This window comes from Lactuca saligna, chromosome 8 (assembly GCF_052625555.1).
Source record: "Lactuca saligna cultivar CGN05327 chromosome 8, ASM5262555v1, whole genome shotgun sequence".
Lineage (NCBI taxonomy): Eukaryota > Viridiplantae > Streptophyta > Magnoliopsida > Asterales > Asteraceae > Lactuca > Lactuca saligna.
In genome coordinates, this window is record NC_136424.1 from 4,781,512 (window position 1) to 4,808,092 (window position 26,581).

The 26,581-nt window shown below is 34.5% G+C and overlaps 2 protein-coding genes across 5 annotated transcripts; both read left to right on the forward strand.

Annotated features, from left to right (window-relative positions):
- The first annotated feature begins 8,995 nt into the window (after positions 1 to 8,995).
- On the forward strand, positions 8,996 to 18,385 carry GMI1 (gamma-irradiation and mitomycin c induced 1). Of its 4 annotated transcripts, none has more exons than XM_078967190.1 (36): positions 9,001 to 9,209; positions 9,308 to 9,795; positions 9,891 to 9,920; positions 10,028 to 10,114; positions 10,192 to 10,247; positions 10,338 to 10,412; positions 10,498 to 10,570; positions 10,650 to 10,705; positions 10,784 to 10,895; positions 10,984 to 11,052; positions 11,118 to 11,204; positions 11,285 to 11,335; positions 11,498 to 11,636; positions 11,717 to 11,778; positions 11,907 to 12,035; positions 12,129 to 12,219; positions 12,312 to 12,346; positions 12,433 to 12,511; positions 12,596 to 12,775; positions 12,844 to 13,021; positions 13,126 to 13,240; positions 13,734 to 13,850; positions 13,959 to 14,270; positions 14,371 to 14,474; positions 14,642 to 14,928; positions 15,011 to 15,105; positions 15,227 to 15,325; positions 15,402 to 15,468; positions 15,931 to 16,016; positions 16,102 to 16,386; positions 16,461 to 16,640; positions 16,712 to 16,826; positions 16,908 to 17,148; positions 17,221 to 17,409; positions 17,485 to 17,793; positions 17,871 to 18,385. In XM_078967190.1, the coding sequence occupies exons 2-36, from the start codon at positions 9,403 to 9,405 to the stop codon at positions 18,151 to 18,153; spliced, it is 4,866 nt and encodes a 1,621-aa protein (XP_078823316.1). In that variant the 5' UTR covers positions 9,001 to 9,209; positions 9,308 to 9,402; the 3' UTR covers positions 18,154 to 18,385. The 4 variants fall into 4 exon arrangements, with proteins under 4 accessions (XP_078823318.1, XP_078823316.1, XP_078823317.1 ...); XM_078967191.1 differs by having other exon boundaries at positions 9,001 to 9,204; XM_078967189.1 differs by having other exon boundaries at positions 9,001 to 9,795.
- Positions 18,386 to 19,892: 1,507 nt separating this feature from the next.
- LOC145008609 (protein DEFECTIVE IN MERISTEM SILENCING 3-like) lies at positions 19,893 to 22,669 on the forward strand. Its single transcript, XM_078967193.1, has 8 exons — positions 19,893 to 20,159; positions 20,710 to 20,841; positions 20,931 to 21,045; positions 21,120 to 21,345; positions 21,451 to 21,642; positions 21,744 to 22,067; positions 22,146 to 22,374; positions 22,460 to 22,669. The coding sequence occupies exons 1-8, from the start codon at positions 20,139 to 20,141 to the stop codon at positions 22,502 to 22,504; spliced, it is 1,284 nt and encodes a 427-aa protein (XP_078823319.1). The 5' UTR covers positions 19,893 to 20,138; the 3' UTR covers positions 22,505 to 22,669.
- The last annotated feature ends 3,912 nt before the right edge of the window (positions 22,670 to 26,581 follow it).

Genomic DNA, 26,581 nt, shown 5'->3' on the forward strand with positions numbered 1-26,581 from the left:
CCCCATGATGGCTCTTGCCACACCTCCCACAAGTGTAGCCACCCTAACCTTCCGATCTCGAATCAGCGGTTGAGACTGTGTCGGCCGCCTATCCCTCATCTTAGACTCCGCCTCCTCCCTAGCCCGAGTCTCTAGCTCGATCTCCTTATTCCAAGCATTTTCTTGGAGCTTGGCAAATGTTCGGTATGTCGAGTTCGCCGTAAACTCATGAATATCTCTCCTAGGAATGCTCAGATATCGGCTCATATTTGCCTGCTCAGAAGACACATGATTAGGGCAAAACAATGTCCTCTCATGAAACATATGTCTGATCACAGTTACAGACTCAGTCCCCTGCTTGAGGGACAAGAACTTTTGGGTCAACTGTTCCCTCTCCACCGGGGGAACGTACTCGTCCTAAAACATAGTGGTGAACCTCTCCCAAGTCACCGCGGTAAGCTCTACAGTAGTAAAGTCAGATGTCACAAACTTCCACCAGTCCTTCGCTCCGAAGCAAAGCTGGTTCAACGCGAACCGTACCCTCAGATGCTCCGGACAAGAACATGTGTAGAAGCATCCCTCAATTTTAGAGAACCATATCATCGAGGCTATCGGATCCTGAGTCCCATGAAACTCCGGTGGCTTCATGTTGCTGAACTCCTGGTACAACAACGAGTCACCCCCTATGGCCTGGTAACGGTGACTGTTGCGATGGCCGCAACAACAACAACTTCGGAAAGAGCCGTGTATTACTCGTCAAAGGTCTCAATCAGCATGGTCTTGATAGACCCAAATATCTCTGATATCTAAGCTCGAATGGTTGCATCCACCTCATCATGAATCATCCTGCGAATCTCATCATCGCTAACACCACTGCTCTCTCAGTTGTGGCGCGTACCCACCATGATGTCTCTGAAACACAACAAAACAGAAATCAGAGACTCGCTTGAGTATTCTCGCACTCAATCACTCAACCCTACTTGTTCCTTAGTACACCAAGGATTCTTACTTAGGTTGCTCACTGATCCAATGTTTCCAGTAGTAAGGACCCTATACTACCTTCCACACCACATCAATATTCACCCCAAGTCCTCCTCCTAGGATCCTAGATCACAAGTACTATATATCTTGTTGAGCACAGGCTACCACCCAATAGACCTCTCATAAGCTCCTCTCTGCTACCTACTTACACTCGAAGAAATTCAAAGTAGCAGTAACTCCTAGGCTAAGGCATCACAAATCAGGCCACTCTAGTCTTAAATATGAATACCCAGCCTACTCTAGCATGCATAACACATCTCATAACACATAACGTGATGGTATTTTGGGAAATCACCGTTTGGGCGCTAGCTGATTGTACACACTGTTCTTTTCCGCCTTTTCTGAAATCTTTTACTCTTTTTAGAAAAATTGTTTCTTTTTGAAAACTTTCTCAAATCCTCAGTTTGAGTCCAGATATGCTCATAGGTGTATTCGAATACCTCAAACCAAGTCTCTGATACCAACTTGTAACGACATAATTTTTCAAACCAAAATTTTCAATTTTAAAATTCATAAAACATATGTATTATCATTAATTCTCAAAAACAAACAACAAGTTTTCAAAACAATTATTCAAATCCAGGATCCTCTAACATGTTCCATCTCAACTGTGTGTGTGTACAATCATACTGAATGCCTTCCCGCTATCTCCCAAGGTATTTGAAACGCATAACACATAACACGGTAAGTGCGAATGCTTAATGAGTTTCCAAAAATACCACATACAACAAATTCGCCACTCGAGGCTATACTCGTAACACCCTACGGTCCATATGTCTCAGTGGGACCCTCAAATATCGTAGCTCGTTGGACCCTTTGGTCCGATTTAGCTCGTTGGACCCTCTGGTCCGGTCTGAATTAGAAGCCTCTGGCCTCATAGTTCGTTGGACCCTCTTGTCCGATCTAAGCAATAAATAATATAGCATACAATACATATCACACAATCATGCATAATTCAAACAAGCACATAAGACCCTTTGGTCACACATAGTTACCACTCTAGGTAAAGTATAGCAAGAAAACTCGCCTCGTAAGATAGCTAGTAAAAATCTCGTGCCTGAAATCCTCGATCTAGCCTCCACCTATCACAAGTTAATATTTCTAGTTAATATTCTTCTATTATCTCTGAAAAGTGGGTAGAAGACCATTCTACCCCTTCCGGACCTCTTTCACTCATTTTAACCAAACCCTAAAGTCAACAGAAGTCAACTCCAGTTAACGGTCCAACTTTGACCAAACTCGTCGAGTGCACTCAGGAGACTCGTCGAGGCCATTCGATTCATGGCAACCCCATTAAGCTCCACCTCGATGAGCTAACCCCTAACTCAACGGGTCACCCTCTAACTTAGTTCATCAGGATAAAACCCTGGGCTACTCGACGAAAGGGTTTTTGAATCCTTTCCTGTTAATCCAAGATTTCGAAATCTAGGGTTTGCAAACCCTTAGATTTTGAGATTTGCCTCCTTCCCCAAGATAAGATCCTAAATTTTAGGGATTTGGATAATCTCATATCTTGTAATTATCTTTTAATGGTTAAATATGGTAATTAAAGATTTTGAATTATCCCATCCCATTATTTTCGAAATTTAGAGGGATAAAAGGGATTAGGATAAGTTAATTGTTTAAATGGTAATTATCCTCATGATTTAGATAATCCCTTATGATTTAATAATTTAAATTAATAGTTTAATTTGTGATAATTATTAAATCAAGAGTTTTAATATTTAAAATTTTAATTTAAATGGTATTAAATTTCGAAAATTTTAAATTGGAAATTAAAAACCTACTATTTTTGAAATGTTTAAAATACACCCTATACTATTATATTATTACAAGTTTAATATATATATATATATATATATATATATATATGCATGTATGTATAATTAATATGCTAGTCTTACCGTTAGTAGGCCTCATTCACGAAGCCGATCTATAAGGTGGGTATAAGGTTGCTGCCTATAAAATGACGCTTAATGGGTGTACACTCACACCCACCGCTTGCTTGATCGGTGGAGGGTCGTTAGCCGAACGGGTAGGATAGGGCAACCTCATCCTCTCATTAAAAGTATAATATGAAATACAAAGTAACTACATGGCTTTCAAAATTTCCCAATCCTAGTTACTTTAGGAAAAGTGAATTGATGCATTCCCATGAAATTACACTTTGCACCTTGTTAAGAAGTTAGCGGAGCGTGTGTGGTTTACCGGCACACTAATTGGTTCTAATCGAAGGTGGCAAAGGGTGATTCATTGTTTATCATAGTTCGATGGAGCGTGTGTGGTTCACCGGCACATCGAATAGGTGATCGTTACAATGAAGGCACCATGTGAATTTGCATGGTAATTCACACCCGCTTTGTGATCCTCGGTATCCCAGTCACAAACAAGAGGGGCATATCAAGATTTAAACATGCCATTGAAAAGTTTCAATGAATCTCATCCAAACCTAGGAATTCTCAATACATTTAGAACTTAGAGTTATGTTTTCATGGTGGAGAATTAGTGAATCGTCATTCACTTACCTTCAAATTGTTTACATATTAGATTACGACATCCCTTTTCTAATGTGTAAATATTGTTGTTGGATCCTAGCTCTAATTTTCTTATTGGGTGATAATTAGGGATCCAAATTCTAATCTATCCTTGTCCTTTATATTTGTAGATGTCGAACGTGAACAACGCTGCTGCAAACTCGTTCACATTTATGAGCCTTTGCCAAAAGGTGACGTTCGATGGAACGAACTTTAGCGAATGGATAAGATACATTCGTACGATTGCTCGCTACGAGGACAAGGAGTATGTCCTCGATGAGAAGCTCGAGAAAATCAATCCTGAAATCGCTACTCCGGCTGAAATCACCGCTTTTGAAACTCATGAGCGTGATGCAACGAAGGTTCATTGCATCATGATAGCCACTATGAACTCCGAATTCCAAAATTCCTACGAGGACATGCATCCGTACGAAATGCACCAAGACTTGTTGGAGAGATACCACCAAAACGCGAGGAAAGAGCGTTACGAGATTTTCACTAACATGATTTCCGCCAAAATGGGTCATGGAGAATCTCTTACCGTGCACCTGCAAAAGATGCAAAGGTATGTCGATCGACTTCGCAAGTTAAATGTTGACTTTGGGGAAGACTTGGCGATCGACATGGTGCTTCACTCTTTGCCGCCGTGTTACAATCAATTTAGGATGACCTACCACATGAATAAGGAAGAGTCACCCTAAGCAAGCTCCAATGTCTCCTTAGGGTTGCTGAGAGCAATCTCAAGGACAAGTCTGTTGCACCAACTCCCAATCCACCCGTTGCTCCTGTTTTGGCCATTGGGCAAGGAAGAGGCAAGAAGAGAAAGGCTCCGTCTAAGAGCTACCGCAAGGGAAAGTCCCGAGATGGTTCCTCATCTAGTGGGACAAAAGTTGATCCCACCAAGCCTACTTCTAACCCAAAGGAGGCAGAGTGCCACCATTGCCATAAAATAGGACATTGGAAGAGAAGTTGCCCAGAGTACCTGCAAGCCATCAAGGAAGGAAAGATCAAGCCGTCTTTCGCAGGTATATACACAATTAAACCTAACGATTCATCTCATGCTATTTCTTGGGTTCTTGATACCGGTTGTGGTTACCAAATTTGTTCTAATGTGCAGGGAGTAAGAAGAAATAGGGATGTGGAGCATGGAAGAATAAATCTAATCATGGGGAACAGAAAATCGTCACCTGTGACCAAGATTGGAGTGTATTCTTTAGTGCTTAGGAATGGTTTATCTTTAGATTTGAACAATTGTTGCTATTTACCATAAATGGCTAGAAACATCATTTCATTTGATGGTTTGTTTAGACAAGGTTTTAGATTTTCTTTTAATAATGAGAATTGTTCTATTTTGGCTTATCTAAATGGTGTCTTTTATTTTGAAGCAATACCGTGTAATGGAATTTATGAAACTGTTATGATTGTTGATAACTTAGGAAATGATGTTTTATGCATAGAATGGATAAGGCCTCCTTGTGGCATTGTCGTCTTGGACATGTCAACAAGAAACCCATAGCCCAACTCCAAAAGGATGGAGTGTTGGAGTCATTCGACCTTAGGGAAGATGACACATGCGAGTCTTGTTTACTTGGAAAGATGACTAAGTCACCCTTCGCTGGTACGTGCGAAAGGGGTGAGGGTCTATTGGACCTCATACATACCGATGTGTGTGGACTGTTAAGATATACCACTAAGGATGGAAACCACTTCTACGTGACTTTTACCGATGCCTATAGTAGATATGGGTATATCTATTTAATCAAGCAAAAGTCATAAACATTTGAAAAGTTCAAAGAGTTCAAGAATGAAGTGGAGAATCAATTGGGCAGGAAAATCAAGATGCTTCGATCCGATCGAGGAGGAGAATACCTAAGTCTTGAATTCCACGATTATCTCAAGGAGTGTGGAATAGTTTCACAATTGACGCCACCTAGGACACCACAGCTGAATGGTGTGGCAGAAAGGCGTAATCGAACCTTGTTGGACATGGTTCGCTCTATGATGAGTCGTGCTTCACTATCTATCTCTTTTTGGGGGTATGCCTTAGAGACTGCCGCCCATATCCTTAACCGAGTCCCTACTAAGAAGGTTGCCAAAACACCTCACGAGATGTAGACAGGGAAAGCTCCCTCATTAGCACATATCAAGGTTTGGGGTTGCGAGGCTTTCGTAAGACGAGATACTCACAACAAGCTCGAACCTCGTAGTGAGTGATGTATTTTCATCGGATACCCGCAAAAATCCTTTGGATATCTCTTCTATAGACCGAAGGACAATGTTGTCTTTGTTGCGAGGAGAGGAGTTTTCCGAGAGCGAGAACTCATAGGCCAAGGAGACAGTAGGAGGCAAATCGAGCTTGAAGAGATTCAAGAGTCGATAGATGAAGGAACCTCTACCACTGGCACTCAACCCGAGGAGGAAACTCCGGTTGAACCGATTGACATATCATTACCTCTTAAACGTTTCGAAAGAGTTAGAGTTCAACCCCAGTTATATGGTTTTCATATTACTACCGAAGGGGACACGTATATTAGTGATAGTACACTAATAAACCTTGATGAACCTAATAGCTATAAGGAAGCCATGGCAGGCCCAAAGTCTGCGAAATGGAAAGAGGCAATGGACAGCGAGATGCAATCCATGTATGATAACCAAGTTTGGAATTTGGTTGATAATGTGCCCGGACGTAAGACCGTTGGGTGTAAATGGATCTTCAAGAAGAAGACCGATGTGGATGGAAAAGTACACATGTATAAGACGCGATTGGTTGCGAAGGGCTTTACTCAAACTCCCGGAGTTGACTATGATGAGACCTTCTCACCAGTTGCGAAGATAAAGTCTATTAGAGTGATGCTAGCAATTGCCGCATTTCATGATTATGAGATTTGGCAAATGGATGTCAAGACCGCTTTCCTTAATAGGAAGTTGGCTGAGGATGTTTACATGGCTCAGCCAGAGGGGTTTGTGGATCCGAAGCATCCGAATAGAGTGTGTAAGCTTGAGAAGTCCATTTATGGACTTAGGTAAGTGTCTCGCAGATGGAATCTTTATTTCGATGAGAAAGTCAAAGAGTTTGGATTTGTACGAAGCGAAGATGAATCGTGTGTATATGTCAAAGACAGTGGGAGTATAGTAAGCTTTCTCGTTCTATATGTCGATGACATATTACTCATAGGAAACGACGTCCCGACTCTGCAAGAGGTTAAGTCCTGGCTCGGGAAGTGCTTCGCTATGAAGGACCTCGGAGAGGCTTCCTATATTTTGGGAATGAGGATATGCTTATATTCATATATAAGCGATTTTGTTCTATCTATTTCTTTAATATTAGATAATCTATTTCTAATTTGTTGTTTATTTATTATTGGTATAATAATATTTCCTTGTGTTGATTCTATTGGTATTGGTTCTTCTCCTATAATTTTTCCATAATATATAATATTTTTTCTAGAAAATAAAATTTTCAATGAGTTATATCTAAAATTATGTTTTTCAGATAGTGTAAAATTTGATTTTCTTATAGCATTTTTATTAATATTATTTTTATTAATTAGAGCATCAAAGGTGTATCCCGATTAATTTTCTTCGTTATTAATAATGATTGGTGTATTTTCTATTTCTTGAGACATATTTAATAAATTATTCTTGTTATTTTATCTTCAAGATTTTTTATTTGTTAATATTTAAACTTGAAAAACTCATGATTATAATTTTTAGAAACAAAATGATAATTTATTTTTTCTTTCAAAGTTACGATTTATAAATTCTAATAAGATGTTGATGGTGGGGTTTTTTAATACTATTATATTTATGATGCAGTCAGAGAATTAAAAACTTTTTTGACATATGAAATGTGTTTCTAACTTCTTGGTGCATAGTCATAATTGTAAAAAACCTTCTGCCGACATATGTTTAAATTGTAGGTGGATAGTAGTATTTGATTTTAATAATGAGTTTATGATAATAACTTATAACGATGAATGTTTGTAACGATGAATATTCATAAGAATATATATGATGATGCATGATGAACATTTATTCATATGAACGAAAGATTTAACATTCATAATCATAATAAGAACGATACTTAGCTTTGATACCAAATTTAACGATATGACGGATAAATGAATATTAGGATAAGATTATACCTGAATAATGCGTTGGATTGTCTTGATGATGGATTATGTTGAATAATTGAATGATTATGTGGATAGTTTGGATAGGGCTCTACTATTCGGAAATAGACAAACTATTTCAACAGAGAAGAACTTTGAGATCAACTGAAGTCTTAAACACTCAAACTTAACTTGTTTATTTCATATGGACAAACTATTTATAGGCTCGAAAGAGCCGGTTGCAATCTTTTGATTGCAAAACGACACACATAATTTACAATATAAACCCTTAGACTATGGAGAATCTTACACTTTATGTCACATCCTACCGACACTATTTATGGGGGAGGGGAGGGGGTGAGGTAGGTTTAGGTGGGCCGTTTATTAACTGTTATTATTAATATTGTAAATGTGTAGTAAAAGAAAAACGAAAAAAACAACATATAAAATGTAATATTGTCTTTTTATCTAGACTAATGACTACGAGTACAATTTCTTCAAACCACGAGGATGGATCATAAGCTACTTTTTGTATTCGATGAAAAGTATGATTATACGGTAGTTGCATACAGTTGGTAACATTTGTGTGACAAAATCACCACCTAAATTCATATCTTTAACAACTAATACTATATATATATATATATATATATATATATATATATATATATATATATATATATATGAGATCCAATAGAAATAATTTTTTTTTATACCAATGAGTTTGTAGCTTCATGATATTTGATGATGTTATTATTCTTTAAAGTTGAGGATTCATTTCTCGTATGAAACATATATCAAAACAGAAAGAGATTATATTTATCATTTAAAAAAAAAAATCAACAGTTAACAACCATGTATAAATTCGTATTTCTTATTTGGTAAATAATCCTACTGCTAAAAAGTTAAGCAAATATTTTAACAATAAATATAATTTTAATTAGAGTTGAGATTAAATGACAACTTAAACAATTAAAAAAAACTCAATATATATATATATATATATATATATATATATATATATATATATATATATATATCAACAAATAAAAATGTTTTTTACAACTTTTTTTTAAAATTCAATAAAACAATTTATAAGGATACTTTAGCTATTCTTTTTTTTTTTTTAAATTATTATATAGAAAAATTTTCAAAATTTTAAGAGTTTTTCTTTTGCTTTAAATGCAACTCAACTTTTATTAAATGAGCAAAGATATGATAAAATGCTATATTTAATTGAAAAAATAAAAACTTTTCATTTAATATGGTAAAAAAAATATATTGGTAGGATTTGGAATATGAAACAGGCTGCGGAATGATTACACCGGGCTTATTTTAGCCGCGTTCAGGCGTATTCTGAAAGTCGTACACTCCTACACTCTGCTCTCTCCATTATGGTCGTTTCCGTTTCTCCTGTAAAACCCTTGTACACCACGTTCCTCTCATACACAATTCAGGATTTTCGTTGCTTCTAATAATCAAACGATAATCGATTTCTTGCAATTCAACTTTTAAGATCAAAATCACAACCATCCGCAGTTCAGTGAGCAGTTGTTGCTCTCGTGATCTTACATTTCTATTATGTTGATCGTTCTTCGAATTTCTGACGCGAACTTCTGCATTTTCTGTTAATTTTTGCAGTTTCTAACTCATAGTCACATTGTCACGGAAACACAAAAGTTGATATTGTTTGAGTTTCCGAAGAGAAAACTTTCTATTCTGCGTTACGTTTCAAGATGGACGGTGATCGTCATCTTCTAACGCCACAAAAGAGATTAAATGAGACTTCCGACGTTGAGCGATTCAAGAGAAGGAAGCCGGATTCCTTGGGAGTAATTAGTCAAGATGTATCAGGTCCAAGGAGAGTTTACAACCTGAAAATTCTTTTGCCGAATGGGGTTACTGTCGTGTTGAAAATTCCTGAAGGCACTGAGCGTCTTACTGTCGAAGAATTGGCTGGTAGAGTGAGGAATGAGTATGCTAAAGCTGTGCAAAAGACATCTAGCCCTAAGAAACAAGTTAACTGGAATGCACAGTTATGTTTTCTTGACGATTCCGATCATGTTTTTAGGAACAGTCTTACGTTGACGAAATTAGAGCCCAATCGCGTCTACAATTTGAGACTTCATGTGAGTCCCTGTTTTCATTCTGAAATAGCTTTATTTCGTTTCATGTTTTATCTGTTAAACTTGTTTGTAATTCCTTTATAATGATCCTGTAACAGGATGGGTCTCAGCCAGCAAAAATTTATGAGGTTTGTTCGGGAATAATTATATATAACCTGATTGCCTGTGGTTTGTATTCTGTTGCTTCACAATATTTCCCGAATGTAATGCCTTCTTTCTTTGTTTTTGTCTTTAGAACATGTGGGATTTGACACCAGACACAGAGTTACTTAAGGAGCTCCCTGAAGAGTACACTTTTGAAACTGCATTGGCTGATATAATTGTAAGAAATGATATTTGTTTATTAATTTTCCTTAAAACCCCATCTTCAAGACTCTCATGTCATGCTCTTTACTATAGGATAATTCATTGCAAGCTGTGTGGTCTAATGGTGAACAGGAGACGAGGTTAATAAGGTACAAGAGTCCTGTGTGGTACCTTTTGGGCAAGAATTGTTCATAAGATTTTGGTTTCTACTGTTTCATATAACTTTGATTTCTTGTCAGTGTGGAGGTTTCAGATGATAGGATATCTATTATTGATACAGGCCCAGGCATGGACTCTTTGTCAATAGAGAAGTGGTAAGATGTTAATCCTCAAACTGTTTCATTGCTTTGTTTCTTGCTTTCATGCACATGTTTTATGCTATCTGTTTTCTCTTTGTAGGGGGAAGATGGGAGCCTCCCTTCATCGGTCTTCCAAAGGCCAAGCTATAGGAGGGAAACCTCCATATCTGAAAGTAAATAGCAAAATTTTGTTGTCTTGAATATTACCATATTCTTGTTTCTAACTTGTAGACTTATTTCTGGTGAGTACAGCCTGCATTTGGCATGTTTGGATATGGTGGCTTTGTTGCTTCGATGCATTTAGGAAGGTATGTCTGTAGAATTGATTAGATTTGGTATTTTGTTTGTTAACTTTTGATAGTCGTTCTGTTGCTATCTTATTGTAGGCACACAGAGGTTTCCTCTAAGACAAAGGATTCCAAAAAGGTTTATATGTTGCGACTTGAGAGGGAAGCTCTGGTTAGTGGTTCTGGTTCAGGTTCAAAACGAACATGGAGGGTAATCAAACTCTTTGTTGCTATTTGTTATCTGTTTATCTGTTATATATTATCTGATGTTTGTTTCCTTATTCTACATTGTAATCTAGACTTATGGTAGGCTTCGAGACCCTATGAAGGATGAACTTCAGTTAGCTCCAGGTGGTAGTTTCACAAAGGTAACTATCATCTCTTCTCAAAGAATATGATCCCAATTTGAACTTATCTGACTATAATTGAACAGGTTGATATTTTTGAGCCCAAGAAGCAGAATATAGACATAAGGCAACTCAAATGCAAATTGAAGGATATCTACTTTCCGTATATCCAGGTTTCTTGGCTTATACATGACACATGGATGATATAATTTGTATTATTGGATTACAAAAATAACACCATTCCTGTTTACAGTGTGATGAATTGTCCAAGAAAGGAAGAACAATAATGCCAATTGAATTTCAGGTTGCATTTTGTTGCATGTACTTTAGTTGGTTGTTCTTTACTTTTGTTGCAAGTACTTTACTTAATAGCGAACTACATTTGTTATTAATTCAAGTTTATGAGACTTGTGTACTATTAATTACCATATAATATTTACCTATATAATGAGAATTGTATTTGTAGGTTAATGGCGACAATCTAGCAGAAATTCCAGGTGGAGAGGTAGCAATTACAAATCTGAATACATGCAATGGTCCAGAATTTCTGTTGCAACTTCGTTTTCAACTGAATCATGACAAAGCTACCGCTACAAGTAGTCCAGGTTTTGCTTTTTTTGAGATTACTAAATTTGGTAACTCAGTTTTAGCCATGAACTTTATTTTTCACTTTCTATTTATTCAGGAGCAAGATCATGCGAGGAAGCAAATGCACGTCTGAAATGTTATTATCTTCCAGTTAAAGAGGTACTGCTTTGAATCGTGCATGTATATATGAATATATGTACTTCATACAAGTTCACATGATATTTTTTTGAAGAAATAGTTACTTTCTACCACTTTGTGACTTTGTCCCCTGAAACTTTAAATAACAGGGCAAGGAGAGCATTCAGAACATTCTGGAAACTTTAAAAGAAGAGGGATATGGGTACGCAGAAGATTTTGGAAGTTTTAGTCATGTTTCTTGTAGACGACTTGGTCGTTTACTTCCAGATGCTCGTTGGGTGAGTTGAGAGGAATGATAACTTATGACACCTTTAGGAATAAAAATTAAGAATTAACATTTAAAAATTTAACCAAATCTACCTTTGAATTAGGCATGGCTGCCATTCATGGATTTCAGACAAAGACCAGGGCACAGAACACAAGTTTTGAAGAGAAGTTGCATGAGAGTTAAATGTTTTATTGGTATTATATCCAATCTTCTCTTTATCTCTTTTAAAGTTTGCACTTCTTTTCATTATCAATAGGTTTTGAGCCCTAAGTTTTGTGATTTCTAGAGACGGACGCTGGCTTCAATCCAACACCTTCTAAGGTAAGTGTTTTCTGCTTCCATTTTTGGTCACTTTTAAATGTACACAGTCATACCTTATGTCCATTTTCATCTTTTTCTTTTTCTAGACGGATTTTGCGCATCAGAGCCCTTTTGTCAATGCCTTGAAAACCTTGGGCAGCAAGCAACCTCTGGAGAAAGAGATGGGTAATTGAATTTAGTTCTAGTTGAGTATAAACATGATGCCAAACATTAAATTACAAAAAAAACCCTAAAAAGGTTCATCAACAGGTGTACACATTGATATAAGAAGAGATGGAAAACCGTTGACCCTTTTGCAGTTAGATAAGCAGTACCAACAGTGGCTTGTCCAAATGCATGAAAAATATGATGAGGAAGTCGACTGTGGAATTGATGAGCCTGTCTTCATAATAAATTTTACAAACAAGGAGCTTCACATAACAAACAATGGTGAGCATTTGAAAAAAATTGACTCCATGGCAGTGATTTTCTGATACTCATGTTGGTTTTGGTTGCAGTTGTTAGGGTTCACAAAGCTGTAATGCGGAAAGGAAAATCTTGGGATTCAGGGCAGAAAATCAAGATTCTAAAAGGAGCATGTGCTGGATTCCACAAAACTAATATCTATGCTACATTGGAATACATCATTCTTGAAGGATTTCAAGGGGATGCTGGTGAAGCATGGATAATATGCAGGTATTTATAATATCATCTTTATTTTATTCTATTTTTTTTTAGTATCTGACAGTTTTTTTTGGTTCAAATTTACAATTACAATACTCTTGGTTGGAAATTGGAAGGCGGATTGAGGTTTCAGAAGAAGATGGCTGTCTCCTTGAATCTGCTAATGGAAATCCCACTTTTGATTTGCGAAAATCTGAATTAGTACCTATAAATGTCATTGATTCTGGAAAGGTTAGGACTTTTTGTTATAACCCTAGGGGATGTTTCTTTATTTTTAACTTAATGGGCTTGATGGGTTAAGCACTTAATCTGGACAACTCTACATTTCTGTTTTTTTTAACTTAATCTGGACAACTTGACTTTATCGGTTAAGCCAAAAAAAACATGGCTTAATGTGTTACGACACTCTACCCTCTTAACCTAGTTGTCCTTTTTTTTTTTTTTTTTTTTTTTCTCCCAACTCCTGTCAAGTTAAAATTGATGAATGTTGTGAATTTGTTTTTTTGGAATGTAAGGATAAAATGGTCATTTAGTCTCATTAAGACAGGTGTAGAAAATAAACAGACCTTATGTATAAAACACTTTATCCAGACAAATATTATCACCCATTCAGGACTTAAAGGGAAAAAAGAAAGAAACAACCCTTGGTCTACTTGCAGTTATGCTTTCTGTTAAAAAATTCTGAGAAAAATGACTACCTTTTGAACAATGATATATTCACTAGTGTTTGGCTGTTGATGGTTCTGAATGGGATAACCAACTGAAGAAGCAATATCAGAAATGTCCATCATCGATTCAGATACTAAATAGAAGACAATGTCTGAAATTGGGAATAGATTCGGTTAGTTCCACTTCCTCCAATCAATTGTCATTTGTCCTGTTTGTGAAAAAAAAAAATGAAAAATGTATGTTTGATTGGTGATGATGTTTCCTCACTTTCTTCTTACAGTCATTACTAGATGCGGATAAAGTTGATGCTTCACATGTATCACCATGTGACATTGTTGCTGTCATTCGTCCTGCTACTTATAAATCTGGGATTGCGTGTGAAGAATTAGATCAAAAATATGTGATGAAAGATAACTTTGAGATGTCACTATCAGTTACATTTTCTGAAAATGGAAATGAAAGAAATATCTATTCAGGACGTGTAACACCTTCATCACGAAAGGATTTGCATGGTTTATATATATTTCAACCAAAATGCAACTCCCATCCTCTGTTTCAAAAAGCTGGAATTTATAAATTCACCTTTTCCATTGTGAGTAACATTGAATTGCTTTGATGTATATATAACCACATGGTTTTACAATCATATGGTTTTTGTTAATGATTAGTATTTACATATTTCTTATCATCAGAGAGATTCAAGCTGTGAGAAACATGTGGTGAAGGTCAAAGTTGGAGCATCGCGTGAGGTCCACAAATGGGCGCTTGCCAAGAAGCTTCCTGATTATAATTTCACGTTAGAAAAATATAATTTATGTGTGCGTTTTTATAAAATCTAATATAACTCATATATATATATATATATATATATATATATATATATATATATATATATATATATATATATATATATATATATATGTGTGTGTGTGTGTGTGTGTGTGTTTCTTATTTGTTGTTTAGGGTGGGTCGTTGTTTCCAGCCTATTTTTGTTGCGATGTTTGATACATATTCCAATCAAATTCCATTTTTAAAAGTTCCTGAAGTAGTGGTCAAGGTGGAATGTAACAAGGGTGTTAACCTTAAAGTTCACAAATGGAGCCCATTTATATCATCCGACATGTCGGCTCTCATACTCAAGGGTTTGATCATTGGGAGCTCTAATTTGGACAGTATTCGACCGAGTTATGATGCCACTCTGATGTTATGTCGGCCTGATAGGTCCCACATGCTACAAATCCCTATCAAAGGTGTTCTTATGTTTGCCATTTATCATTCATTGGAAGAAATCCATTGGTTAACTTTTTTTTTTTGATCATCTCTTTGCATTAGTTTTTCCTGGATCCTTGACACGTGTGACAGTGCAACCAGAAAACTTTGAGAAGCAATTGATTCCAGGCCAAACAATTAAAGAGTTGACTTTAGAGGTATATTATTATTATTTACCCAGTTTAATTCCATACAACAACTGGTCAACCGCAACCTTTTTTGTTTATTAGTTATAGTTAATTATCGTATTAAACTTTCTCTACATACACCCTTTTTCAGTTGTTTGATGCGTTTGGAAATCATCTACCAGAAAAAGAAAAGCTGCAGTTAAGCGTGGATGGATTTACCTCATTGGAAAAATCATTTTCTGCTAAGAAGGTATGTGCCTCTTGCAAGATTTTTTAATAAGCTGTTGATATTTAGCAAATTGTCATTATAATATATAACTCAAAAGGTGGATGCTGATGGATGCATTGATCTTGGTGGCCTTTTAAGGGTTACAGCAGGCTATGGAAGAAAAGGTATACTACTTTAAATTCCTATCCATTTAGTTTGTATTATGATACTTGTAATCTGTTTAATGGCTTTTGTTATATTAAACTTAGGGGCTGTTTCTTTTTGACTTAATATGGAGAAAATGGCTTCACGTGTTAAGCCAAGTTAATTTCATTTAAACAACCAACCTTTTAACTTTCTTTTTTTCCTCCCTCACTTTAAAAATTGATGAGCATTGTAAATTAGTTTTTTCGCATGTAAGGGTAAAATGGTCATTTAGTCTCATCCAAACGGTTCACTTTGTCCAGAAAAGAAACAAATCTACTAAGAAACTGGCTTTATGTATTGAGACAGACATCATCATCCATTCAGAGGCACTGTATGCATACATGACTTGATGGGAAAAAAAAGGAACAGTCTCATGATTTTCGATAAGTATTTTAAGTTCAAATGTTGTTGTTCTGATTTGAAAAGTCAACTGTCATCAGTATCACTGTCTGTTGGATCGGATGGACAAGCCGTTATCATGAAGGAGTGGAAGATTGAGGAAAGGCAGCTGAGAACTGTATCAATGGTCTGAAACCCTTGATTTAATTTCTCCCAAATTTCATTAGCAGCAAATGATAATTAATAATAATGTATGTTGTTGATGATTTCAGATACCTGAAACCTGTTTTGCTGGTTCCTACCTAGAAAACCTGGAATTTGAAGTTGTGGATTCGAAAGGTGTTGTGGATGTAAACTTCCATGATGAAGATACAAGTGGACAATCCCATACCCTTGTAATAAAATCACAATCACACAATGTTGATGAATCTGTGAAATATGGCTTCCGTGAGGGGCGTTGCATAGTTCGTGCAGTTCCTGTTCCTTCTGAAATAGTAGGTGATTTTAGTTTCGTTGTTGCTCATGCCTGCCACCCGGATCTCAAGTTGACCATTAAGGTTAAAATCGTCATTTTCAAAAAAAATAAAAAAAATTCTGAACCACTGATTTAAGTGTTGTTTCTTACATGTAGGTCCACGTTGAGATGCCTCAAGTGATAGAGCCTCTTAATGCGAAACATCTGTCTCCAGATGAAAATATCTTTCCTCTAATGGACTCAAATACCCCCACCCCCACCGATTGTACAAGTGTCCAACACATTTATGCAGATGGAATAGAAGCCGAATTAGAATCCATCCTTGTTTTCCAAAGGGTATGCACACTAACACTGCCAACTCTTGTGTCATATTCTATGTAAAAAATTGTTCATATCTATTCCTTCAGGACCTTGAAAATGAGCTTATTGATTTTGGCACGAGGATTGGTAAACATGAAGAGAATATAAGGCTACTAGAATATCAACAAAGAGGGATTGAGTCCCAACTATCAAAATTGGATGGTAATTTAATTAATCTTGTTAACAGACGATTGGAAATGAAATAATGCAAATGTAAATGTAATGTTGGATTTTGAAATGCAGTTTCCAGATACCGTTACCAAAGTTGTTCTTCTACCCGCGAATACAAATACGGTTCACCAGGGAAGGATGAGATCACAGAAAAGATTGAATGCAAGACTGGGAGCGCTGCTGCTGTTGTCATCAAACTCTTCAAAATGATGTCAGAGATGCAAGATGAAGAAGATTGTTTTGGAACTTTACTGGGACGAATTATTGGTGTTGTAGCACTTGTTGGAACAGCTCCAACCTTAAACCTTAGCAGGTGAATCTTCTTCTTCATTTAACCCTACATGATAACACCATTTTATTTTTATTACCTTGGAACTTCTGTCAGGATATTTGCAGAGTATCTCGGTGATCAAATGCTTGCAGTGGTATGCAAATCTTATGAACATGTGATATTACTGGAGACATATGAAAAGAATGGGAAGGTGAATCGTGCACATGCCCTTCACATGTTTGCATCAGAGCTTGGACAACCTATAAACGGTCGTTACGGTGTTATATGCATCGAAGATATAAGGTGCCATAAGTGAATCTCAGAAGTTTTAAAATCTCAATGGCCAGTGGCATGACTGTAATTATTGTGATCTGGCAGGGCATGCGAGGCAGACAAAGATGTTGAAGGAAAGCTTCTGTTACCGGATCCTACCCTTCCCGATGGGACAACTCCAAAAGGGTTTTTAGGTTATGCGGTAAATCTGATAGACATAGATGTTGATTATTTAAACACAAGGACCGAATCTGGTTATGGTCTTCGAGAAACGTTGTTTTATCGTCTTTTTGGTGAAACACAAGTTTATGAAACGAGAGAGGACATGAGAAGGGCAATTTCGTCAATTAAAGACGGTGCTGTTTCTTTGGATGGAGGGATACTCAGAGGAAACGGCGTTATGTCTCTCGGATGGTTGGTTTTTATTTTGATATATAAATTGAGAAATTAAATATCCTACAATTTATTATTATTATTATATATATGTTCAGGGAAAGGGAAGGGGATATTATATTCCCGGTGGCTGTGGGTGCGATGAGAAATGAAGGGGTGTCTCCAAATGTGAAGCAAGTGATGAAGAGGTATAATGAACTGAAGTTGAAACTCAAAGGGACAGTTGAGGAGTTGGTTGCTGAAAATAAAAGTCTTGAAAAGCTTAAGAAAAAGTACAAAAAGAGACGCGATGTTTATGCTAATTATTTCACACGCAACCAAAACCAACCCCAAGCGATTATCACCACCACCACTCATGTGTCTCCTATATCTTCTGTTTAGAGGAGAAGCCGGTTGTTGTGGTAGCAGGGTCGTATACCCCCTTCTCCTAGTTATAATTTTATGGTAGGAATATGCATCTCACAAATATATGTAAAGTTTCCTTAGCTAGCTAGCATAGGGACTGATTATGGAACTTTTTTTTTTTTTTTTTTCTTTTGGATAACATTATATGTCTAGGTATGTAAATAAACTTATTTTAGATTAGCTCACTTTTGGATGACACTATAGTTTGGATATATATATATATATATATATATATATATATATATATATATATATATATATATATATATATATATATATATATATATATATATATATATTGGCTTGTTTGAAACTATAGACTCATAGTCAATAAATGAGAGCTGTGATATGAATACTTTTCCTTCTAAAATTCCTAACAAATCATTTTTCCTTTCCAAAAGATAATCATGAAGCTATTAGTCGTTTCCTTATTTAAGATAAATGAGAGAAAACTTCTTGTGATGTTGAGATTTCAAATAACGTTGCTCTTTTTAGTTCTTTGACCTTATTTAAGATAAATGAGAAATTTTGGTGATGGTCAAGAAAGTACTATTTTTGAGGGATTTAAGTGTCAATTATAAAAGAGATAATTACATTTAATTTTAAGTTAATAAAGAGATAATTATAAGAGAGTATAAATACCCAAGATGACAGGTTAGAGGTTTTGAGAGACAATTGACGATTAACCCTAAACTCTTGGATGATATATTTGGTGGAAATTAGTGGTTACAAATATCACATATTACAAATGTTTTATTTTATATTAAGGGCTACAAGATGTTATATTTAAGTAATATTTGATTGTTACATTAAATAATACATAATAACTATCTTTCTATCTATTTTTTTCCCTAATATACATATGAATATAATATTTTGTTTTCATTAATCAATTCATAGAAAGATTATGTGGATACAAAAATAGGGGATTTGATAATAGTAGAATGCTCGGATATGACAATTATGTAAGTTTAATTTTTGAATTCATATTTTTCTACTTTATGCATGAGTTTAAAGAAACTTAATCTTAGATGATCATCCTAAGGACATTTTCAGATTTAGATAAAAAAATACAATATTAATGAAAAGTGAAGAGTATACGAAATACAATTATATACCATATATTTGAAAGTTAGATAAATATATGAACTACAATATGTAACCCAAGTATTATGGGTTTTTATATAGATAAATCTAAACATACATCACATATGACTTTTGTACTAACAAATTAAAGTGATATGAGGGTGTTTTTTTTAAGTTTTTATGTACTCTTTTTGTAATAAACATAAAAAAAATGATTCTTTATAATAACACCTACTAATACCATACTTTGTGATTTTAATGCTTTGCCCAAATATTTAGAGGGTGTTTGGTTAAGCTTATTTAAAATATTAATTTATAGTTTGTTAGCTTATAGCGGTGTTAAGAAGGAATTTTTTTAAAAACATTTGGATTTACTTATCCGGTTTCAAAACCTTATAAGTTGATAAAACCATTTTTAGTGTTTGCAAAATGATCAAAAAATATTTTCTACAGATGTTGGATAACTATAGGTTATAATTTTTTTTGATAAATTAAGGGTTAATAATTTATCAAAAGACTTATCTTCTGTTCTATGATACCGCTGTAAATTGTTTTTGAAAATCAGTCCGTCTTTCCAAACATTCAATCTATTAACTTATATAGGTGTGGTATTGTTATTTTTTTTATTAAGCTCGGCCAAATACCCACTTTGGTTGGTTTTTGGAGTTTGGAGCTGTAATAAAAAAAGTTAAGTTGCCTTGTCTTTCTTCGCTCTTGTTTCAATTATGAAATTAGTAGTACTCAAAAATCGCAAAGCTTACACAGCATAGCATAGCTCTCACTTGTCCGAACCGAGATCATTTGGATTTTGGGGTTGTCTCCCACATTGCACACGGGAATCTACCTGCCCGGAACCCCAATTTGCTCCGAACACCATGTATTCGTCTGGCCAACAGGTATCGATTTCCGTTAGGGTTTCGCATTTCGTGTTCTAGTTTCGCATTCTGAAATTGAAAAAAAAAAAAAAGGCTAGCATCTTTTGTATTTTTGTCAAGTTTATTGTACTTTAATTGCAGTGTATGTGCGCATTTGTATGCAAACGTTTCAATCTCTGTTGACTTGCATGCTCGTGTAAACCTATTTCTACCAATTTTCTTCAAATTTGAGTTTTCATAAGGAGAACATACCAAGTATATGTGGTTTGATGTTAGTACATTGCAATGCTTTTCCATGAATGAATTCTTGATGGAATCATGATTATGAACGAACATACAGGGGTAATCATGGTTGAAGTGCTTGAGAGGGTGGGGACTGTGGTTGTCAGATTCATGGTTGATGAATAAATCTAGCTTTACCCTTTTAAGATTTCAGTTTATTTGTTTGATTCCTCAATTGATAATGATATATAATCTGCCAAGTGCCATCTTTAACTATAACTCATTCATATTATTGAGTATGAGTATATCTCTCTTTATGAAATTGAAATCGACTTGTCAAACTTTTTAGATGCCAATACGTCCAAATGTGTTAAGTGTACAAGTTCCATCAGCAATGAACTACACTGGTCAAAATGACACATCTAATGCTGCAAGGAATGGAGAAGAGAATGGAGCAGAATCTCTTGTCAACCCTTCTAAGGTTATTAATGACATTTCAAATCTGTCAATTTCTGTTCTTGTTTTTCCTGTTACACAAATTACTAACTTTCGTTTTATTAACCTTTTCAGAAACTTGAGAACGACATGCTCTTGCTAGGAAAGAAGATTAAACAACATGAAGAAAACATCAAGTATTTAAGGACTCATAAGAACAGTCTAGATGATGTGATTACAGATATGCAAGGTATAATAAATACCCTTGATGTGTTTTCTTCATTCGAATCATGAGTTATTATTATTATTATTATTTTCTGTTAGTTACTCTGGGAAAGTATCATTCCTCATCTGCACCTAAGATAGAAGATGGGGATCTTTCACACATGCAGACTGAAGAGGCCACAATTGAAAATATCATGAAAAATGAAAAATCAGCTGCTGCTATTGTGTGCCAGCTTAAACGTCACTGCAATCAAGCTACTCATATCAAAGATGTTCTTGGTGTTGTAGCTACTTTAGGAAAAGTCAACGATGATAATCTTAGCAGGTAAGTTTGACTTTTCAGTCTTGTTTTAGGTGATGATTCATGTTTCTAGAAATCATCATCATCATTAACTATTGGTTTTAAATGTTTATGATGGAGAACAAACAGGATTCTATCAGAGTATCTTGGGGAAGATAACATGTTGGCTTTAGTTTGCATGACATATGATGGTGTGAAAGCTCTTGAATCTTATGACAAAGAAGGTTGTATTAATAAAAGTTCAGGTCTTTTAGGGCTTGGAACTGCTATAGGACAAATCTTGGAAGGGCGATATAATGTCATATGTCTTGAAAACATGAGGTATGTCATATGTGTAAAAAAAATTTACTTTTTTTTTTTTTTTTCAAATCAAATCTTTTGTTGTTAGTTTGACAAACAGTATTTTCTTTTTATGGATTTAGTCCATATTATGGTGATTTTCTAGCTAATGATGCGCAAAGGAGGCTTGCTCTTTCAAAACCAACATTACCAAATGGTGAAACGCCAGCTGGATTTATGGGGTTTGCTGTGAACATGATTCATATCAATAGCGAACATTTGTTTTATCTAACAAACAAAGGGAAAGGTTTAAGAGAGACTCTTTTTTATACTCTGTTTTCGCGATTACAAGTTTATAAAAGTAGGGCAGAAATGTTACAAGCCCTACCTTGCATACATGATGGAGCCGTTTCATTGGATGGAGGAATTATAAGAAGTTGTAGTGTTTTTTCTCTTGGCACAATTCGGTAAGCCAGAACTAAACTTTTTTTTTTTTTTTTTTTTTTTTTTTTAATGAATGTGTTTTGATTGTGTAATTGTTGTAGGGAAGAAGAGGTGAAAGTGAGATTCCCAATAAGTTCAGGGGTTTCTTATTTACCTGAGGAGTATATTGAAGTTGAAAAGGAGATGAAGGAGTTTAAATGGAAAAGGGAAAGGATGATGGAAGATATACAAAGGGAAGAAGCGATGTTGGCTCATGTGAAGTTCAATTTTGAATTCAAGAAGCAAGAATTTCTTGGTTTTATGGCACAAAGCTCGCCTTATACAATGCAGGTAACTAAGATGATGTTTAATCCAACAGTATCAGTATCAGTATCAGTAACAGTAACAATATATTTTTGTGAATATTATGATGCAGTACCCCCCGATGCAAGCACCTCCAGGAAGATCGACTCCTAGATAAAGGCCTCCTTTTGACTTCTGACAATGGCACAGCTGAATTTTATATCTATTATTATTATATTGGCTTTCATTTTTTTGAATTAAGAACCTGAGATTTCTGATGTTTGTTGGTGCTTAATGATTTCTATTAGTTAATGTGTTTATATAATTTGCTACACCACCTTAATCGGGTTTCTGGTTATTTGGTTATGCAGTGGGGATGTCAATAAGCTTTATTATTTTTAAAAAAATATGTTATATATAATTTGATATAATTAGGTAATTAGGGTTTTATGCATTACTTAGTCATTCCCTCAAAGCCCGAATAAGTTTCATTACAGTCATTAAAAATCAACAAACAGTGACAAATAACAAAATGACCATATAAGTCATAAAGTGTACCGAATGGATGATGATGATATATGAGTGGATAAAGTGTTGATGATATAAACAATGTTAAATTTTCTATTTAATGTATTGCTTAAGTCTGACTGTTTTACCCTTAAACGGTAACAAATAACAAAATGACCATATAAGTCATAAAGTGTACCGAATGGATGATGATGATATATGAGTGGATAAAGTGTTGATGATATAAACAGTGTTAAATTTCCTATTTAATGTATTGCTTAAGTCTGACTGTTTTACCCTTAAACGGTGACAAATAACAAAATGACTATATAAGTCATAAAGTGTACCGAATGGATGATGATGATATATGAATGGATAAAGTGTTGATGATATAAAAAGTGTTAAATTTTCTATTTAATGTATTACTTAAGTCTGACTGTTTTACCTTTAAACGGTAACAAATAACAAAATAACCATATATTTGATAATCGTTATAAATTTTAAAGTGTACATTATCACAGTAAATAATTTTAAAATAACATGATAAGCAACTTAAATTAAACATAATTATAAAATATGTTCAAATAATTAAATTAAATCAAAATATATATGTTACATCATATTAGCAATTTCATCATGCACACTAAACATATATTGTGCACTTGGGCTATACGAAGGACTTCAATTTGTTACGAGTTAGGTATGTGTGAGTTGCATTCAAACACCACCCCAACCTCTTGTATTGTGAACTCTTGTGATTGTGGTTACGCTCTTCTTAATCTCTCTCTTTCCTCCATCCCTCTCTATCTCACTCTTAGGGGGTGTTTGACTTATCTTTTGATGGGTCAAAAGTTATTTTTGGAAAAGATAGAATGCAAAAGATGTTTGATAAAACCATTTTAAAAGTTACTTTTTGATTTTTTATATAAGAAAATGTGACTTTTTGGAAAAGTAGAAAATGCTGTCTTTTTGTAACTTTTAGGGGTGTTTGGGATAGTTTTTCAGACCAAAAAGTCCTTTTTAGAAAAGAATTTTTTGATTCATATATTTTTCCAAAGGATAGTTATAAAATGTGTTTGTTTTAATTTTTGAGGGGGGGAAAGGAAAAAAGACAAAAGTTGCTAAAAGTTACAGATTCTGACTTTTTAAAAGCTTCATTTTTCTTCTTCTCAAAAAGTTAATTTAAAAGATTTTTTCCAATTACCAAACAACTTTTTAAATTTTTGACTTTCCAAAAAATAAGCCAAACACTCCCATTATCTCTCTTTTCCCACTAGTGAGAATATATTGACCACCATTTTTTAATCTTGGTGAAATGTGGGTGGGCGTTTGAAAGATGTGGTATCTCTTTGGTGAAAATTATGCGTAAGAATCTCCAAAGCACTCTTTATAGCCTTAGAGTGCCCCGGTGTGTTCAATCTAGTTCTTCTTTTCCATTTTCTTCAAATTAATTGTTGAATATATATATATATATATATATATATATATATATATATATATATATATATATATATATATAAGCTAGGTTCAAATGTTTTTCTCAAGTATTGTGTGCCAAAATGCACCAATGAGAATTCAAGAAATAATAAACAATTAAATAAATCATTTAAGGGTATTTTGGACCTTTTATACTTTTAATTAAGGAAATCATTTAATTAAATCTTGCAATTAAGGAAATAGAATAAGTATATTTGACCTAGCCTCTCTTTTAAATCGTGTCTAATAAAACCTCCAGAATCCTCAAACCTTTTTCACTCCTAGTTCACCAATCGGAAGATGCGATTGAAAAATTCTTCAATGGCGGAAGATGCGAAGGAAGGCACTCAACGGTTCTTCGTTCCTCTCCCGTCGTCGGCAGCAAAGAAGATCAAGGGGAAGATCCCCCTGTGCTCATCTTCGTCGGATTAAGGAGGAGAAGCACGATTGGAATCAGAAATCGGGAAGCACTTCCATTGATTCACCGATTCGAAGGAGGAGGATGAGGAAAATATTGATTCCATGAAATCCTTTATCGCTAATCGAGTCATCTGTCATCAAAATCGATTCTAATCTTATTAATTGATTTTGTGTTTGAACTAAATCAATCTGTTGAACAGAAATCGGGGAAAAGCAACATCAACAGATGGTAGTGAAGAGGTTCTCGGTGCCTGTTGTGGAGTCTACAAAAGAAGGTGAAAACAAAGGCAACAGTGGATTTTAGGTCGTCAACGACACCACCAAGAAACTGAATTGGTATGCTCTTGTACTAATCATAACATGTTTTTTTAGTTGTATCTCGAGTTCTTGACCACCAAGAAACTGAATTGATAAGACTCTCACTAATTTTTTTTGAAGAAATTGAAGAAGCACACCAAGTGTTCGATAAAATGCATAGTTGAAATCTAGGTTTTTTACTGGTTATGATCATGTTATTTGGTGTAAAAATAAACCATTTGTTAATTGTTAGTAAGAATTTCAATTGGAATTCAGATACTTGTGTAAATGAATTTCAATGTCTGCCACATTCTATTAGAATTGTTAATTGTTTATATGCATTATGATAGAATTTTGGTTAATTGTTTATATGTATTTTCATAGAATTTCAATGTCTGCGACATTCTATTAGAATGGTTGTATTGTGTACTTTAGAATTTATAGTATGTTTTTTTAGTTATAGCTTAAATGAATCATTCTTGCAGAATGTCTTTCAGAATGATGTTAGTAACAATCATCAATTTGATGCCTATTATTCACAAAAGATTTTTAAAAGAATGTTATTTAAGTGCATTTTGTAATGTTTTCTGTCAGAATTTATTTATATAAATGTATTCTATTAGAATGTCTTTACGAATGTTTGTTAACTAGTATATTTGTTTAACGGATAATACTAACGAGTAATGTATCTTATTCTTTCAGAATTGCGTAGAGAAGGAATTCAATATTGATTATACAAGAAAAATATTTGGAATCGAGTTCAACAACATGTATATATGCGAAGATCAAGTGGATTATACGAACCATTGAAGAAGATCAAGTGTATTTGTTCAATAATTGTATATTCAAGAATGCTATTTTTTAAGAATTTTATTCATTTTTGATGATATTCTTTTAGAATATGTATAACTATTTTAAATGTATAAGGATATTAGTCTGTACGAATATGAATGAATTTGTTTTTTATGTCTCAAATCAAATATTTGCATTGGAAATATATTTTGCAAGAATAAAATCGAAAATATATTTACTAGTTTATGGTTTGCATTCTATCATTCTAACAAAACAATATTCTATTAGAATAAAATTCTGAAAGAGCATCATTTAAACAAAAAATATTCTGACAGAATAAAATTGGTAAAAAATTGAAATTGAATTAATTAAAAAATTCAGATTTTTTTTAAATTAGGATAATTAATCATCCCTAAAAATCCGAAAATTTCCTTTTATAAATGTAGTTAATTGTCCAAAATACCCTTTTGCTTAAAATTGTGTGATTATATGCTACATGTTACCCCATTGTAATATCATACACTCTCAAATCATATCCATTGATTAATTTCATCCATTGGTCCAGATCTGTGCATTCTGGCACACAATACTTAGTAAAAACAAAATAACCTATATATATATATATATATATATATATATATACATACATACTAGCCGTCTACCCGCGCAAAGCGGCGGGGCACGTGAGTTCTTTCGGTGATATGTTTCCATTACAAAATTGTTATGTTAAAAAAAAGTACATGTTGAAGACAATATAATCAAA